The sequence below is a fragment of the Anas acuta genome, chromosome 1, assembly GCF_963932015.1.
Source record: "Anas acuta chromosome 1, bAnaAcu1.1, whole genome shotgun sequence".
Taxonomy (NCBI): Eukaryota; Metazoa; Chordata; class Aves; order Anseriformes; family Anatidae; genus Anas; species Anas acuta.
Genome location: NC_088979.1, coordinates 141,739,988 through 141,754,448, shown reverse-complemented (window position 1 = coordinate 141,754,448; position 14,461 = coordinate 141,739,988). Strand labels below are relative to the sequence as shown.

The following is a 14,461-nucleotide window of genomic DNA, read 5'->3' as shown; positions in this document are numbered from 1 at the left end:
AATATGAACAAAGTAGCCTTTACACACTAATTAACAGAAGTTGCAAGGACTACTGAACCAGATGCCATAGGCACACACTACGCAAAGATATCTGAGCCCAGGAAGCCTTTTCCATGCAAAAATCATTTCTCTCAAGGCATCACTGCAGAATGGGCTGTTCAATGAGGTGCAACACCAGTGTTTACTCTCCTGTGCCATTCCGACTTGGCTTTTGTTGACCACAGTGCCTGTCATCAAAACCTCAGAGAGGGAGACTGGAAGATCTGCTAAAAAACGTCCCAGGTTCATGCAAACACTTTTTTAATTTTCTTAAACCATCTTCCTATCCAACCCCCATTTGGCTCAGAGGAAACATTGTACTGACTCCAGCTTGATTTGGAAAAACTCCAGTAACAGCGCAGGGGACAGGAATTTGGTAGTCCTGGGCTGAACAACAGCTGAGTCAGTAATCCACTGGTGACAGTTCACAGCACCTTGGGAAAGAAGGGCCTTTGTGACATGGCCTGCAGGGAAAAGATGCTTAAAGGAGGGGGAACAGGCTAAGAAAAATTGGTGACAGTCTGTTATTCCCTTCCTACTTCCCAGTTACATTTTATTGTTACAAGAAAAAATAATGTTTAACCACACAATGATTTTATTGCATTGTTATTATGAAAGGGGTAGTGACACAAGAAAGAAAGAAAAAAAAAATGGGGAAGAGGAACAGATTCTTCCTGGGAATAAATTTCCCTTCTGTGGTTTGACAACCAGGAGAGCTGCTCCTTGGGAAGAGGCATTAGTGTCCTTCTTCCCATCCTCTGCGAAAATCCTTCCCTTCAGCTGTGGTTACCTGGTCCCCTTCGTTGCTTCTGGAGCCAACTGAGTTGCACTGACACAATAAAATGCTGTGTTTCCCTCATAACCACAGGGCAGCCAGCACAGTGAGAGGAGCCGGTGGGAGATAAGTACCCTGGAGATGGAAGCAGGCTCCCAGGTGCCAGGAAGGCAGTACCAGGCTTTGGCAAGTATACCAGCACCACCAGAGCCTTTCTTCCTCCACAGAAAGGGCCTGAGAGAGGTTGGGGTGGCAGACAGGGTGGGAAAGGGACTGATATGGAAGGAGGTTGCTGCTGGCTTTCTGAACCCTCAAAAATTTCTGGTCATTTCAGGAGACAGTCTGTGTGTCTAAATGCCCAAGAGCCTTGAAGAGTTACTGGGAGGGCTCCCCTCCTAAAAAAACAATCTGTCATCCAAAGCTGGGAGAGCTGCTTTGAGAGCCAGCACCCAGCAGGGAGCTGGGTTCACCTCCCAGTGCTGCTCAGCTCCTGGCTTTGGCAGGAGCCAACTTGCTGGAGGAGCCACTGAGGGATTGCATATGGGGGCACAAAATGTGTAGGAGAAATAGATCCGGACACGAGTGTGTCTTGCAGTGCCCACAGACCAAGGACAACTGATGCATGCTGTGAACTTACCACCGCCGTTCTTGTAGCAGAGGTAGGGGAACCTCCACACGTTGCCCAGACCAATGATCTCCCCGGCCACAGACAGCACAAACTCCATTTTGCTGCTCCACTGGCCTCGCTCTTCCATTTGCTCCTTTTTTATCTCTTCGGGAGCTGCAATGGCCCCATTGGGCCCTGCCTCCTTTGCTGCAGCTCTTGTCATGGCTCTGTGGGACAAAAGAGAAATAGTGCATGGGATGCGGGGAGCTGCTGTGGGACCTGCTGGTGGGAGGAAGAGGGAGGGGACCAGCAACCACGATGGATCTGTTCCTATTATCACTGGGAAAAGCCCCGATGTGGAAGCACGGAGCAAATCCTCTGTCTGAGGAGCACACTGAATGTGTTTGGGCCTGCGAGGTGCTTCCTGTGCACAAGGAAGACATTCCCCAGCCTATACTGAACCACGAATTACGCTTCACATCATCCTAACTAAGCAAGTTAGTGGTTGCCAGTTGCAAGATATAATTTTGTATCATATAAAGAGTCCTTTAAAGTGGCTAGTCAATCTAAATCTAGCCAAAACTCACTCAGGCCAGACCAAAACTTCTTGTTGACAACATTTTACATTGATCTGCTGAAGCCGAAGTGTAAAGACAGGAAGCTCCCTTTGACTTAGCTACAAGAATACCCCTCAAAAGCTTGCTCTAATGAGCTACGTGATGTAAGGATGCACGCGAGAGTCCAGCTGGAAAGCACAGACCTAGCCCAAAGAGGATAAATGATGAACGGTGCCAGGGAGCTCCGAACTGCAGCTGCCTCTGGCTGGTGGCATCGCCGAGCAGCAGTTAGCCTTTGGAGGGCTGACTGCTGTCAGCAAGGGATAGATGTTCCCATGTTGGGATTAGGAAGCTACACTGGAAATAAATCTCTCCAAAGCAGCAACATCCCTGTTAAAGACTTCCATTGCCACCAGCTGCCAGTGCAAGGAAACCAGGGCTTTGTCTCTTCACATTAGCTTGCTGTTGGTCTGATAGGTATTTTAATAGCACATCTATTGCTTCCTCTGTGCGTCCTAAGGGGACATCCCCATTACCAGGGAGCAGCAGGGACAAGAATCTGCGTCACTCACACTGCTTAACCCTTCCTCTGTCCCTGGGTCTCCTCAGGACCACTGCAGTGAGCTCTGTCCCAGGAGAAGTCCTGGCATGGGTCTAGGGGTAGCTCAGCCCAGGGACTGAATGATCAATACCTCACCATGCTTGACTTCCTCCACGTTATAGGACCTCTGAACCTATCCAACAACCTTTTGCACTCTCAGGTGGGACTAGCACACCATTCTCTCCCTCCAGAGTGGCCACGTTTGCACTTGCTCCACACCAGACAGCATCGTTATCAGCATCTCATTTGTGTCTGGAAGGTGCTGGGTGCAAATGGAATGATTTTCTAAATGCTAACCCGCTGGATACATCAGGCCCTGGGGCAGAGAAAGACACTCGCACATGAAAAGACCACTTTCAGTAAATGTTCACAGCAAAGCAAGCAGCTTTTGGCAGAAGGTGTGCTTCCTGCCTGTCATCCAAGCACAGAAAAGAAACCAGACCTCACACTGCAATACACCAATTGCTCTCTAAGTGCCCAGGTCTTTGTTTCCCCCTCTCCCTTAGTGCTGATGACCCCGTCCTATTCCCTTTGACAGCAGCAGCACGTTTCCATAGGCTCTGAGCACAGGTGGCTGAATTTCACGCAAGGCATTAACATTGCCTTCAGTAAGAGGAGCTGCGGCAAGAGCAGGGGAGCATAAAGCATGGAGGAGGGCAGCCAGGGGTCAATGAAAACCATTTTCCTGGCTATAAAGGTGCATGTTCTAAAAAAGAAAAAAGAAACAAAAAGGTTCTGTTCCTCTGTTAAATCTAAAAGACTTTTTTTAGACTTATTTCCAATAAAATGTTATATATAGGGCACTACTATTGCAGGCACCACCTCTTCAAGAGCCAAACGTAGATGCACCGAGGCGCTAAGGGAGCAACCTCCCTTCTTTCCCCAGCCCTTTATGGTCCATACACCAGAAAGCACCTATCTACAGGTATGGCCTGCACTGCCCCAATCCCACCACGTCCTACAGCACATGTGGATCTGCACTTGAGTGGGATGCTGGGTCAGCCCTCTGGCCTCCAGCCCCACATTTAAAGAGGCCTGGGCATGAACACCAAGTGCTGCCTGGTGCAGAGCTCGTGGGGCATCAACAGCTCCCCAGCACAGCGGTGCTCTCAGCCCAAACTTTGCCCCCTCCAGTCGGCTTTCCTGCCGGGCTGGGTGGGGAGGTGGAAGGGCCAGGTCCTGCTGCCAGTCTTTTCTCAGCCCCTGCAAGGAGCCCGCCTGCTGCACGGCCTGCCAGCTGGCTAATCAGTTCATTCAGATGCTGCAGCACAGCCTCCTCGTCTCTGAGAGGAGCAGAGCTCCACGCGCTGTCAAATGGGAGAGAAAAAATAACTCGTACTTAATGAAACGTGTTTGATCTGTCACAGTCCTTGGCACGTTCCAATTTGCTGCAGTCCAGGGCACATTATCAAGCACAATGGTGCTTAAGTCTGGGCTTATTGAGGGTGTCATGAGAAGCTGACAGGAGAGGACTTAGCTAATTCTCTGCTTTTATTCTTTTAATGCAAGGAGGATCCAAGAGCCAGCCTATTTCTGCTAATATTTGTGTTTTTCCTGTTTTTGTCTTAGGCCTGTCTCACACGGGGCAGCGGGAGAGCACGCTCAGACCTCCTCTCACCCATCCCAGGCAGCGAGTGCCTCAGGATGTCTGGAGCAGGGCTGGGACTCTGTGCCCAGCCTGGGCTCCACACCAGGCCAACACAAAGCCAGAAGCTTGGGCATTGGCTGGGAAAACACAGACCGGAGAGGGAGATCCTGTGCTGGTGGATTTATGTTCCTATTTTAAACCGTGTACAGGTGGTAGATTAAACCAGAGCCTAAAATCTGGGCTCTTTGTGGCATGAGCTCCAGCTTCTCCCCTCCCAGGCAAAGCAGGACACAGCATTACACCTCTCCATTATCTCCCTCCTCTGCATTGCCCGCTGTTTCTCTGAGAAAGCCTATTCACACACCTCCTGCCTCTTTTCCTGAATGTCTGCTCCTACTGTGCTCCTGCCCTATACGTTCTCAGGCCAGATGGGGACTCAAATAACTTCTTGTTTCCAGCTAGGAACAATCTGAATCTCCCACAGCAGCCCAGCCACCCGCCGTGTTACATCCTCCCCAACACGCAGGCGTTTTCATCTCCCTTTCGATTCTCTTGTCCTTAACACACAAGTTTGGAGAAAAAACTTTGCCTCTCACTGCCTGCCTGTGATTTTACTGCTCTCCCTTTACCAAAATTTGGAGAAAAATCCTCTTAATTCTCAGCCTATTTTTTCCTCTGCTATAAAGCTCTTCCCGTGGCTAAAATGCCATCCTGCCCCTCTCCTGGACCCTTTCAGCCACCACCTCCATCTTCTGTCTTCAGCTCTCTCAGACCTCACCAATTTCTTTCAGAGGTGCCTTGCTTTATTTTCATTCCTCAGTGCTTTGAGGAGCCTTTTTCCAGGCCTGGAGTACCCCTGGAAGCCATGACCTGTCCTCTTCCCACAGAGGAGAGAGGGCTTCCCTTCCACTCAGAGCAACAGGCTTGGTGCATGCAGGCAGCCCATTTTTTTTCTCCACAAGACTTAACGCTGCAAAAATAAGAACCCACCTGGATTCCCCCAGGCACTAGAAAAAAAAGGCAGGCAGCATGCAGGCAGTCATAAACAAGTCTCTTCCTCAGTAGCTGACAGAGGTAGCCCTGTCTCTTCATGGTCATGAGTTTTGGGCTATGTTGTCCCACACCTACCACCACGGGATCCATCAGGTATGGCCACCCAAGGCAAGCAAGGCCAAAGACACACCTGAAGCACTGTGGATGCTCACCTGTTCAGTGCAACATGCCAAAAGCATGATGCAGGAGATCAACATTTATTGGCTTCCCTTGGGCGCAGGCTATCATTAAAGGGAGGAGGCAGGAATTGGAAAGAGAGAAGAATGAAAGTGTCCTTTGAAAGCAAAATGTGGTGGCACCTCAACCACTCCTAGGGCAAGAAGGGCTTATTGAGGGCTGCTCATATGAGATGAGGAACAAGAGAAAGAAGCTGCTTGGGTTTCTGTTGCAGGAGAAAGAAGCCATCAGAGATTCTCCTGAAGCTTTTCTTCCCCCAAGCCTAGTGCCATCACACAGGAGCTCCTACCGCTGGGTAGCTAACACCATCTGTTTGACCTCTTCTGCTCTTTTATCTCAAGGCAAATGAGAGGAGGAAGATCTTATGTGCAAACAATGAAACAGCATTTGAGACCTTGCTAAAAAGCACTAGATAACGCTTACCAGATGACACACAACTTAAAGCACCTTTGGACACTCGTAGGGGTTGCCTGAGCTGCAGGAGGAGGAATTGCAGGTGATGCTGCAGACAGCTGCATTGCATTTGTGCTTCTTGGGTTTGTTGTGGAACGAGCAGCAGCCAAGCGCAGAAACTGCAGTCTGAGGTGGGGAGGGAGGAATCAGAAAGAAGGAAGGCTAGGTTGTGTTACACAAGGAGGAGCAGGAGGACGCAGAAAATTCACTGGTTGCACGATATGAGCTGGCAGCTGGTCAGCAGCTGAAAGCCTGCATCGCATTTTGATGGCAGGAGGAGGGAGCAGGGACAGAAAGTCAGGGCTCTGTGAGGAGCAGCAGAGCCAGGGCACAGCTGAGGGAACAAACCCAGCTGGATTAGTGCATGAGGGCTGCTGCTGGAGTAGGTCATATCTGCAAGATGGACAGGAAAATATTAGCAGTAAGTGCTTCCCAGACAGTCTGAGAGCAGCGACATGAATAGGGACAGCTGCTCCCAAACCCAAACACTGCTGGGGCACCGCTCACTGCAGCTGCAAGAAGGAGAAGGGCAAGGAAAGGTGTAGCAGGAGAAAAAACGATCAGCTCCAGGACAGCAGTCGGAATTAAAATGCCTTCCTTTTCGAGCTGTTGAAAGCTAGCTGCCTTCTTTACACCTTTTAATCAACTTGCAGGTTGCGTGGGCTATGGGGTGTTCTCAAAGCATCTGTTCAGCAAGGTTGACAGGGCACGGGAGGCTGCCACAAGGCTCAGACCCTGCTTCCATTCCCTCCAGTGTGAAACCAGGGCCACGCTCCTGCAGTTGGCGAGTTTGCTGCTTACTGACACCGGCAAGAGTGAGATGAGGAGCGACTGCGGGTATGCTAACAACACGTACATCCGTGATGCAAGCTGCGAGGAGTATGAGCATCGTCCTTCACAGAGCACAGCCCCAGATCGGGAAGCACAAAATGGCTCCTGCCCGGCCCTCTGTTACCAGAGCAGGAGAGCCTGCCCAGCACCCAGCAGAGGCTGGACCTGTTGCCTGCATCCCATCCCTTGCAGCATAGACTGTTGTTCTCCCTGCTGGCTTAGTCTCCTGGTGTCCATGGTTCACTGTCCCTGCTGTAGAGGACAGATATAGAGGTTGTTTTGTACGTAGCCTAGAAAAAAATCAAGACTAACCAGTGAAGTCCATAAATAGGATGTAAACCTGCTCAGAAACCATTCTCTGCCTTCACACTGAATCAAATACACCTGAGACCTTTGCTTAGCTTATACCTTGACCGTACCCACTGCCCTGTAGCACAAGACCCCATAGTATGCAACCAGAGCAGGATCAGGGACAGGGGGCAGTGACCTGTTGTGCAGGCTGGGGGGGACCCCACAGGGATAGGACACAGTCCTCGGCAATGGAAATGGAGTCCTGCAGCCACCTCACTGGGGCTGAAAATTTGGGGAGCATGCCCAAATGCAGTTGTGCATGAAGACCCTAACCTCTGCAGCACCTAAAATCTGAGCCTTGTAGACTCAGGACAGGCACAACACACAAAATCAGAGCAGGCAGAGAGGAGGTTGCTGGCTGTGACTGTGAGGACTCTGTGCCCTGCTGCCAGCAGTGCCTGCGGCAGTGCATGTGCATGTGCATCCCACCCACCCAGTGCCACGGCATCCTGCGCCTGCAAGAGGAGATGTGCCTGATCCTCACCGCAGGGCACCGCACCTTTCCTGTGGGCTTGGTGCCCTGCCTGGGAGCACTGGCAGGCAGGGACAAGGCACGGGATTCATCAGCCAGCCCTCGGCGAGGACTGCGTCTGTGCCCGTGAGTCCAGCAATGCTGGGCTCTTGCAGAGCTGCAGAGGTCAGGTCCAAAGTTCAGCCTCTCCTATCAGCGGCTGTCAAAGAGGAAGAAGCGGGGCAATAACATTTCCAATGACATTGCATGAAAGCCCTGATTAGCAGTGATTACTTTAAAAGCACTGTTGATTTAAGGAGATGTGGGTCAGGCGTTACGAAACCCCCTTGCGCTCTGCCTGGGTTTGTTCACAAACACACCCACCGATGCCCAGAGTTTAGCACATGCACAGACTGTGCCTTCTCCGTGCCCTCCCTTTCTTCACCCCGAACCAGGAACAGATGTGGGGACACCCTGAGCAGGAAGAACCAGCAGCTCACTGCCGAACACACCTCTAGGAACCACAGCCCCAAATCCATGTGCCAGCAGAGGGCCAGCACCTCTGCAGGGCAGCATGGGGGGAGAGGGCGTCTCTGTTTCCTGCTTGCCCTAGCACCTTTCCTCCCATATTTACCCGCACCCAGCCATCGCTGCCCTCCATCCCCATCTCTACCCCTCTCTCTTCTCAGCCTGAGGACTCCTCTTGCTCTGCTGCAGCCTCCAGTGCCTCTTCCCTGTGCCGCTCCAAGCTGGTTATTTCTCACCCTCTCTCCCTCTGCATGGTGCTGGAAGCTCTCCCCCGGCAGGGTTGGACAGGAGACACCGGCACAGCCACCAGACCTGCACCCAGCTCACCTGCACCCGGCGAGCTCTGCCGGGCAAGCCCGTCCTGTCCCACCGGCGTCCAGGCAGGGAATCCAGCGGGAGCCAAAGAGATACAGCAAGAGTTAAGGCCAAAACTCCCCTCTCTCCTCCTCCCGTCCCTCCCCTTCCACCAGCTCCCCCAGCACACTGCCACCCGGCTGGCAGGTGGGTGGCAGGGCGGTAGCAAGGGAGGTGCAGCGGGGAGGGAGAACTTTCTCCCCGGCTCCCTTACCACATACCTCCCCAGCCCTTGAACTGTGGCCCCAACAGGGAAGCAAGAATAGAAAGCAGCCATAGTCGGGCAGGGCAAAGGCCCCAGGTTCGCAAAGCTCAGCCGCAGCCACCCGTGGGTGGCTCTGGGGCCTTGGAGAGGTGGCAGCAGGGCGCTGTGCCCCAACAGACCCCACAGCAGGACCCAGGCTCGGCATCCATCTCAGTGCTTCTCGTGAGCAGTGCCAGCAGCAGGCACTCTGGGTTTGCTGCTTTTCTCAGGACAGTTCAGCTCGGTTTTGTCTGTTGGTTTGCCTGCCAACGTGCCTGCCAAATTCCTATTGACGTGCTCGTGTACCCACACAGTCAAATGGGAGCAGCGTGCGGGATCGAAGATAGGACGTGTCCACCACATGATCCGGTCTTCTCACCCGTGTCAGCACTCACCAAATGAATATCCTCTGATCACCTGAGAGCTGACAGCAGCCCTCGCCACCATGGGGTGGGGGCAGGAGGGTTACATGCTTGCCTTTTCCACGGAGGTTGTGTGTCATCTTGTCTCTCGGTAAAACCCTTCCTAGGTGCCAAAAGCCAGTGAATCACGTCATATTGGAGCAATACTGGATTGCCCCAGGGACATAATGTGCCTGAGACATGCAGGGAGCGCTATGGGAGCCACCCTCATGCCTGGCAGGATCCTTGGGACAAAGGGCCCAGCCTTGCAATGGGGCTGTGGGGCAAAAACCTCCCCTTCTGCTCTGGTCTCCGAGCCCCTGCTGCTGGGGAGCACGAGGAGGGCTCAGGGTGAGCTCTGCGGGATGTCCCCAGGGCTGGGGGCTTGGTGACATCCTAGGCCCAGCCCTGAGGCCACGGTCCTGCTGGGGCATGTGGAGCCTCTTCATGGACAGCCGCATGAAGACACAGAAAGATGGCCCCCGTCTCTGGGGCTAAACTTTCCAAACATGTCATGTTTCAAAGCCCTGGTTTCCACCTTCCACTTGGGCTGTTTGAGTGGGTTGGGACTGCCCTGGTCCCTGTTGATGAAGGACGGTGCCACTGCCCGTCCTGTCACAGAGCACTGGCGGCAGCCAGGGCAGCTGGGAAGAGGGGCAGGAGAGGTTATCCTGATATGAAGAGGGGATTGAGATAAGCCTAGGTAAGCAGAGCTGACCTGAAAACCTGATTTATGACTCTGAAGTATTTCACAAGAACATCGCAGCTTTTTGCAAGCTGTAGATGGGAATGACCTGCGGCATTCAGGCAAAAGAAGAAGAAAGCCAACCTAAATGAAAACATTATCCATCAATGGGTGAAAATCATTCTTCATCAGGAAAAAAAAAAAGCTTCTATTTCCAATTCTCAGCCCAGAGAGTACCAGAAGTTACAAACACTTGGAGTTTCTCCCTAGGCTATAATTCATCGTGTTTTAAACCCTGCTATGGACATGAGGCAACCTCATCCCGCCATGGCAGCCTCCGCTTGAGGACTTGCCCTGGTGTCACAGCCCAGATCAAAGAGCAGAAATCACCTTCTGACCAGCTCGGCTGGGGGGGTACAAGCCCAGGAGAGGACAAGGGAATGGTGATAGGCTCCCTGGTGAGCTGTTGCCATGTTTGCTGGCAGCCCCAGCCCCAGCCCTCTGGGCTGCACTGCTGTGAAGGGTCTCCACACCTGGAATCCCCAAGAAAGGCAGCTGGCACAGCAAATGGGTCTCTTCAGGTCACATCTTCCTCCTCCACCATGGTCAAGGGCAGAGGACACATCCTACACCCCAGTAAATGTCTCCTCCTTCTCACCCTGCTCACTGCCGGCTGTCTGGCAGTGCACCCTCGCCTCCCTTCTCTTGCCCTTTGAGGACAAAGTGTGGTGCATACCTGGCTTCCACCTCGCTGGGCCTCCAGCCAGAGAAGCCACCACTGTCCTTGCTCATCCACAACGATCCAACCTTTTGGCACCTTTGCTAATGAAACTGAAGAAACGCCGCCTCCCCCGCGGACAGAGAGCAGCTGCTTGTTTAATCAGGAATTTGCCTTGCCGGCTGAATGCTATATTTTTAGAGGAGTTTCCCCTAGGCATTCTTATAATTTATTTTTTATGTTTATGGTTAATTTCTGCTTAAGTAAGCCTGCAACTTCCTACAACAATTCCAGCGTAACTAATCGCAAGTGAACATAACCAAAGTAACGAGTGCTAATGAGGCCCTACAGAACCGTAATGGGCTCCGCAGCCACAGCACCGCCCCAGCACAGGGCCCCACTGTGCCTTCCTCAGTGCCACCTACTATCTATGAACTCTCCCAAGGGCTCAGGAGAAGGGTTTTCGAAGGCCTTTGGAAGCACGTGAAGGGAGAGACATCCCCTTATTCCACAGCACCCATGGCAAGGGAGAAGACAAGGCAAGGGCAAATGGCTCAGGAGCTCAGAGTTGGCAACAGCAGTGGGGAGGATTAGAGATGCGAGGGTGATGTCCATGGTCTAGCAGCCTCTCTGAGTCTAACACCAGTGCTTGCTGGTGATCAGAGGCCAAGGAGGACAACGGAAAACCTCAGGCAGAGGACCCAGGTGCAGGCTCGCTTGCTCCTGCTTGTCCTCCCTGCCTCCTCCAGGCAGCCAAACCTGCCGGTGCTGGGCGCACACTGTGACAGCAAACACCTCGGATTGTCACAAGGATGCGAAGGACACGGTCGGGCTGTGGGGACAGAGGAGGGCATGTAACTCTGGACAGGTCAGGTGGAGAAAGAGGGCAACCGAGTCGCTGCTAATATCTCAGAGGCAACAGCTTCCCCTGTGCTTCTTCGTGCTCCTGCCGTGCACTTGCCTTATCAGCGCCGTGCAGATCCCCTCACAGCAGGCTGCTAACCACATTAACAGACAAGGGCTCAGCCAAGCACCCTGCTCCGAGGGATACGCTCATTTGCACTGGCCTGTAGGCCACATTTAGCAGATTATCTGGGGATGTCTGCTTCACAGGATTAAGTATTTCCCATATTAAGATGTTAATCTTACTCTGCTCTCTCCGTGTGCACACCATGCCCTGTCTTCACCCCACACATCCACCTTACCTGTCACCTGAGTATCCAATACAACTCACACTGCACGATTCTTCAGTAGCCACAGAAAAACTGCCTTATACACAGCCCATGGCTAATGGATAAGGATCCCTCAGGGCATCCGTTTGAACCCTTGGGGAGATCTAAGGTTCAGGCTGCTTCCCACGGGATCAGATGCATCCTGGTCCATGGAGGACAGCAGCATCACCAGTACCTCTCCACCTGACCAGGGGGCTGAGATGCTTCCCCAGGCACCACTGATACAAGCACCGCAGTGGGAAAAGCAGAGCCTGCTTTTCATGGCCAGATGGACCCTGGCAGTCTTTCCAAGCACTAATGACCCCCGGCAGAATCTCAGGCACTCCTTTCTCATTTGTCCTTTCTCATTTGAAACCAAAACCTCTTGCCACAGACTGCAAGAGGGTGTGTACTGAATGCAACATAAACTCCTTTCACTATATTCCAAATCACCAAGAATCACCATATTCACCAAAATTCCAGGCACCATAAATTGGTGAGTGGTAGGTTGTGCTGCTGTGATCTAACCACGGAGTCTTTAAAAAAGTGCTGTGAAAAATACCGTATCTGGAAGTTTCAAGTCTACTCATTTCAGATTTAATCCATCAGCCTGCTCAGCGAGTAATGCAGAATATACTGAGTCGTATTTCAAGCCAGGCATCACAGGTTCCAATATTTCATCCCGAACTCCTATCACAAATAAGAATATCCAACAAAACCTTTGGTTTTCTTGCTTATCTGACCTGCCTAGCTCATCCAAAGCTTTACAGCAATTAGGTCATTTAGGAACACAGGCTTCAGAGGTTTCCTGGCTCATACATAACCAGATCAATAAACCACATGCCCAATTCATTGGACACCAAACTATTTTGAAACAAAGCAAGTCACAAGCCTTTCAGCAGGCTCCCACTTTGCCTAAAAGCAGCCGAGCAGGCTTTCTACCTCAGCTATATTCTGGAGAGAGCTGTGGACAATTTTATGTTAGGTTTAATTTACTTTCCCAGTGGGACAAAACTCTTATGGATGTTACTGGAAAATGAAAGCATAATTTCGTTTGAAATTAGAATGACACGTATAAAAATATCTGTTGCTGAAGCTTCTAATATGATTCACACAGAAAAGCCAACAGAAAAAAATATCTTCTGCATTAAACTCCATTCATTTGTTTCTACCAGTCATTTCTACCAGCCAGCAGCGTATGCAAGTGTAATAGCTCCATCCCCCATCACACTGCAGGTCTCTTCCAAAAGGGCTTTTTCCTGGGTTTCTAAATGATTCCTGACCCTCAGCTCGCAGATGAGCACCAACCTGTAGGTCCTTAGGAGGCTAAAGCCGTCTGTGCCACAGCTGGGAGGAGCGTGGTCCCTGTGGGAGGGAGCTGACTGCAGAGCATCAGCTTGGAAAATGTCGACAGGCAGCAGGGATTGAAGGGCCCCCATCATCATGGCCCAGGGGAAAATCCCCTCTTGGTCCTACCACTGGTGAACTGCCTGCCACCAGCCATGCAGGAGGAGCCCAAGAGCCACCCAGCTCGGAGGATTTCCTGATCTGCTCTGGAGGCCGGTCTCTGAGACAGATTTGGGGGTTTTGCCAATTGCTGGCTGTGGTCAATCGTCATCTTTGCAGAAGGGCAGGGAAGAAATCCCCCGGAGCACAGGAATCAGCACTACCTCCCACAGACAACTAACTATGTGTTGGCTGCGTGTGGAAGGCAAGAGCTGACACTGTGCCAAAGGGAAGAGTCTCCTCCAACCCTTCCTGCTCCCTTTCCTGCAGAAACCCATACACCACCTACACCTCGTGCTTGCCCAGGAGCCCCATGGCCCCAGCCCCATCAGGCAGGAAGCTGGAGCAGCTCCTCTTCCTCAGCTCCCTGCAGCAAAGAGTGGGTGATGTGGAGACCCGGCCACCTCTCCTAGTGCCACCAGCCTGCCCGAGGAGGGACCGAGCCTGGCACCTCGCTGCTCCGCTGCCAGCAGTAGGTGAAGTCCTGGGGCCACCTGGTGGCTAATTGCGTGGACTGTTTTAATTCCTCTCCCCGTGATGGGTGCTCCACGCAGCTCCAGAAGACCGGGCCATACCTGTGGTGCCCACCAGTGTCCATGGATCCTCTGGAAAGACGAGCTCTGCTCACTCACTCAGCTCTTCCTAGGCTCCGGCTTCCTCAGGGTTACCCGAGAGTCATCCAGCTTCCCAGGGCTACGTGTCCTCTGGCTGCCCTCCTCAGATGCTGAGGCTACACCATCTAAAACAGCAGCTCTTTGATGCGTGGTGGGCTTGTTTGTTGTTTTTTTTTTTTTTTTTTTTTTTTTGTGGAAATGAGGGGCCCTGTTAGCGGCAGTGTTGACATAACATACAGGTCCTGTCTCAGCCATGCAGCCCTTTTTCCATACGCAGCAAAAACAAAATAACTGGCTGCAGAGCATCTCGACACCAGTCAGCACAGAAACTGCCTAGACCTGCAGATGCCAGGGGCAGTTTGCCATGGTCCTTCACTTGCGTGAAGAAACGCCAGCCCACACACCTCCCTCAGGCCCCAGTGACTCCCCAGCCAGGTGACTCCTTTGGCTGGGAGCTGGCAGTGGCTCCAGCAGAAGGTGGCATCACACTCTCCACCGAAGAACCCCAAGCATGCTGCTTACAGAGGCCTCCCAATCAATGTTCCCCGTTTCCCCTCCTACCCTAACCAAGCTTCTTCTTCTCTGGCCATGCTGCTGTACAAACGTGACAGCGCAACAGAGATGCAGACCAGGACGCCCAGCACAGCTGCACTAACACCCCACCAGGCGTGCCCTAGCAGTGGATACAGGTCAGACAAAACTGAGACAGAGTGTATC

At 52.3% G+C, this 14,461-nt stretch overlaps 1 protein-coding gene across 1 annotated transcript in view; it reads right to left on the bottom strand.

Annotated features, from left to right (window-relative positions):
• The window catches only part of SLC6A12 (solute carrier family 6 member 12), a 31,720-nt gene extending 22,863 nt beyond the window's left edge, over positions 1-8,857 (bottom strand). Inside the window, exons 1-2 of the mRNA XM_068661535.1 lie at positions 8,339-8,857; positions 1,452-1,648 (exon numbers count right to left, since the gene is read on the bottom strand). Of these exons, the coding sequence (XP_068517636.1) occupies positions 1,452-1,644 (193 nt within the window). The 5' untranslated portion in view covers positions 1,645-1,648; positions 8,339-8,857. The remainder of the gene's footprint in view (positions 1-1,451; positions 1,649-8,338) is intronic.
• Between the last annotated feature and the right edge of the window lie 5,604 nt (positions 8,858-14,461).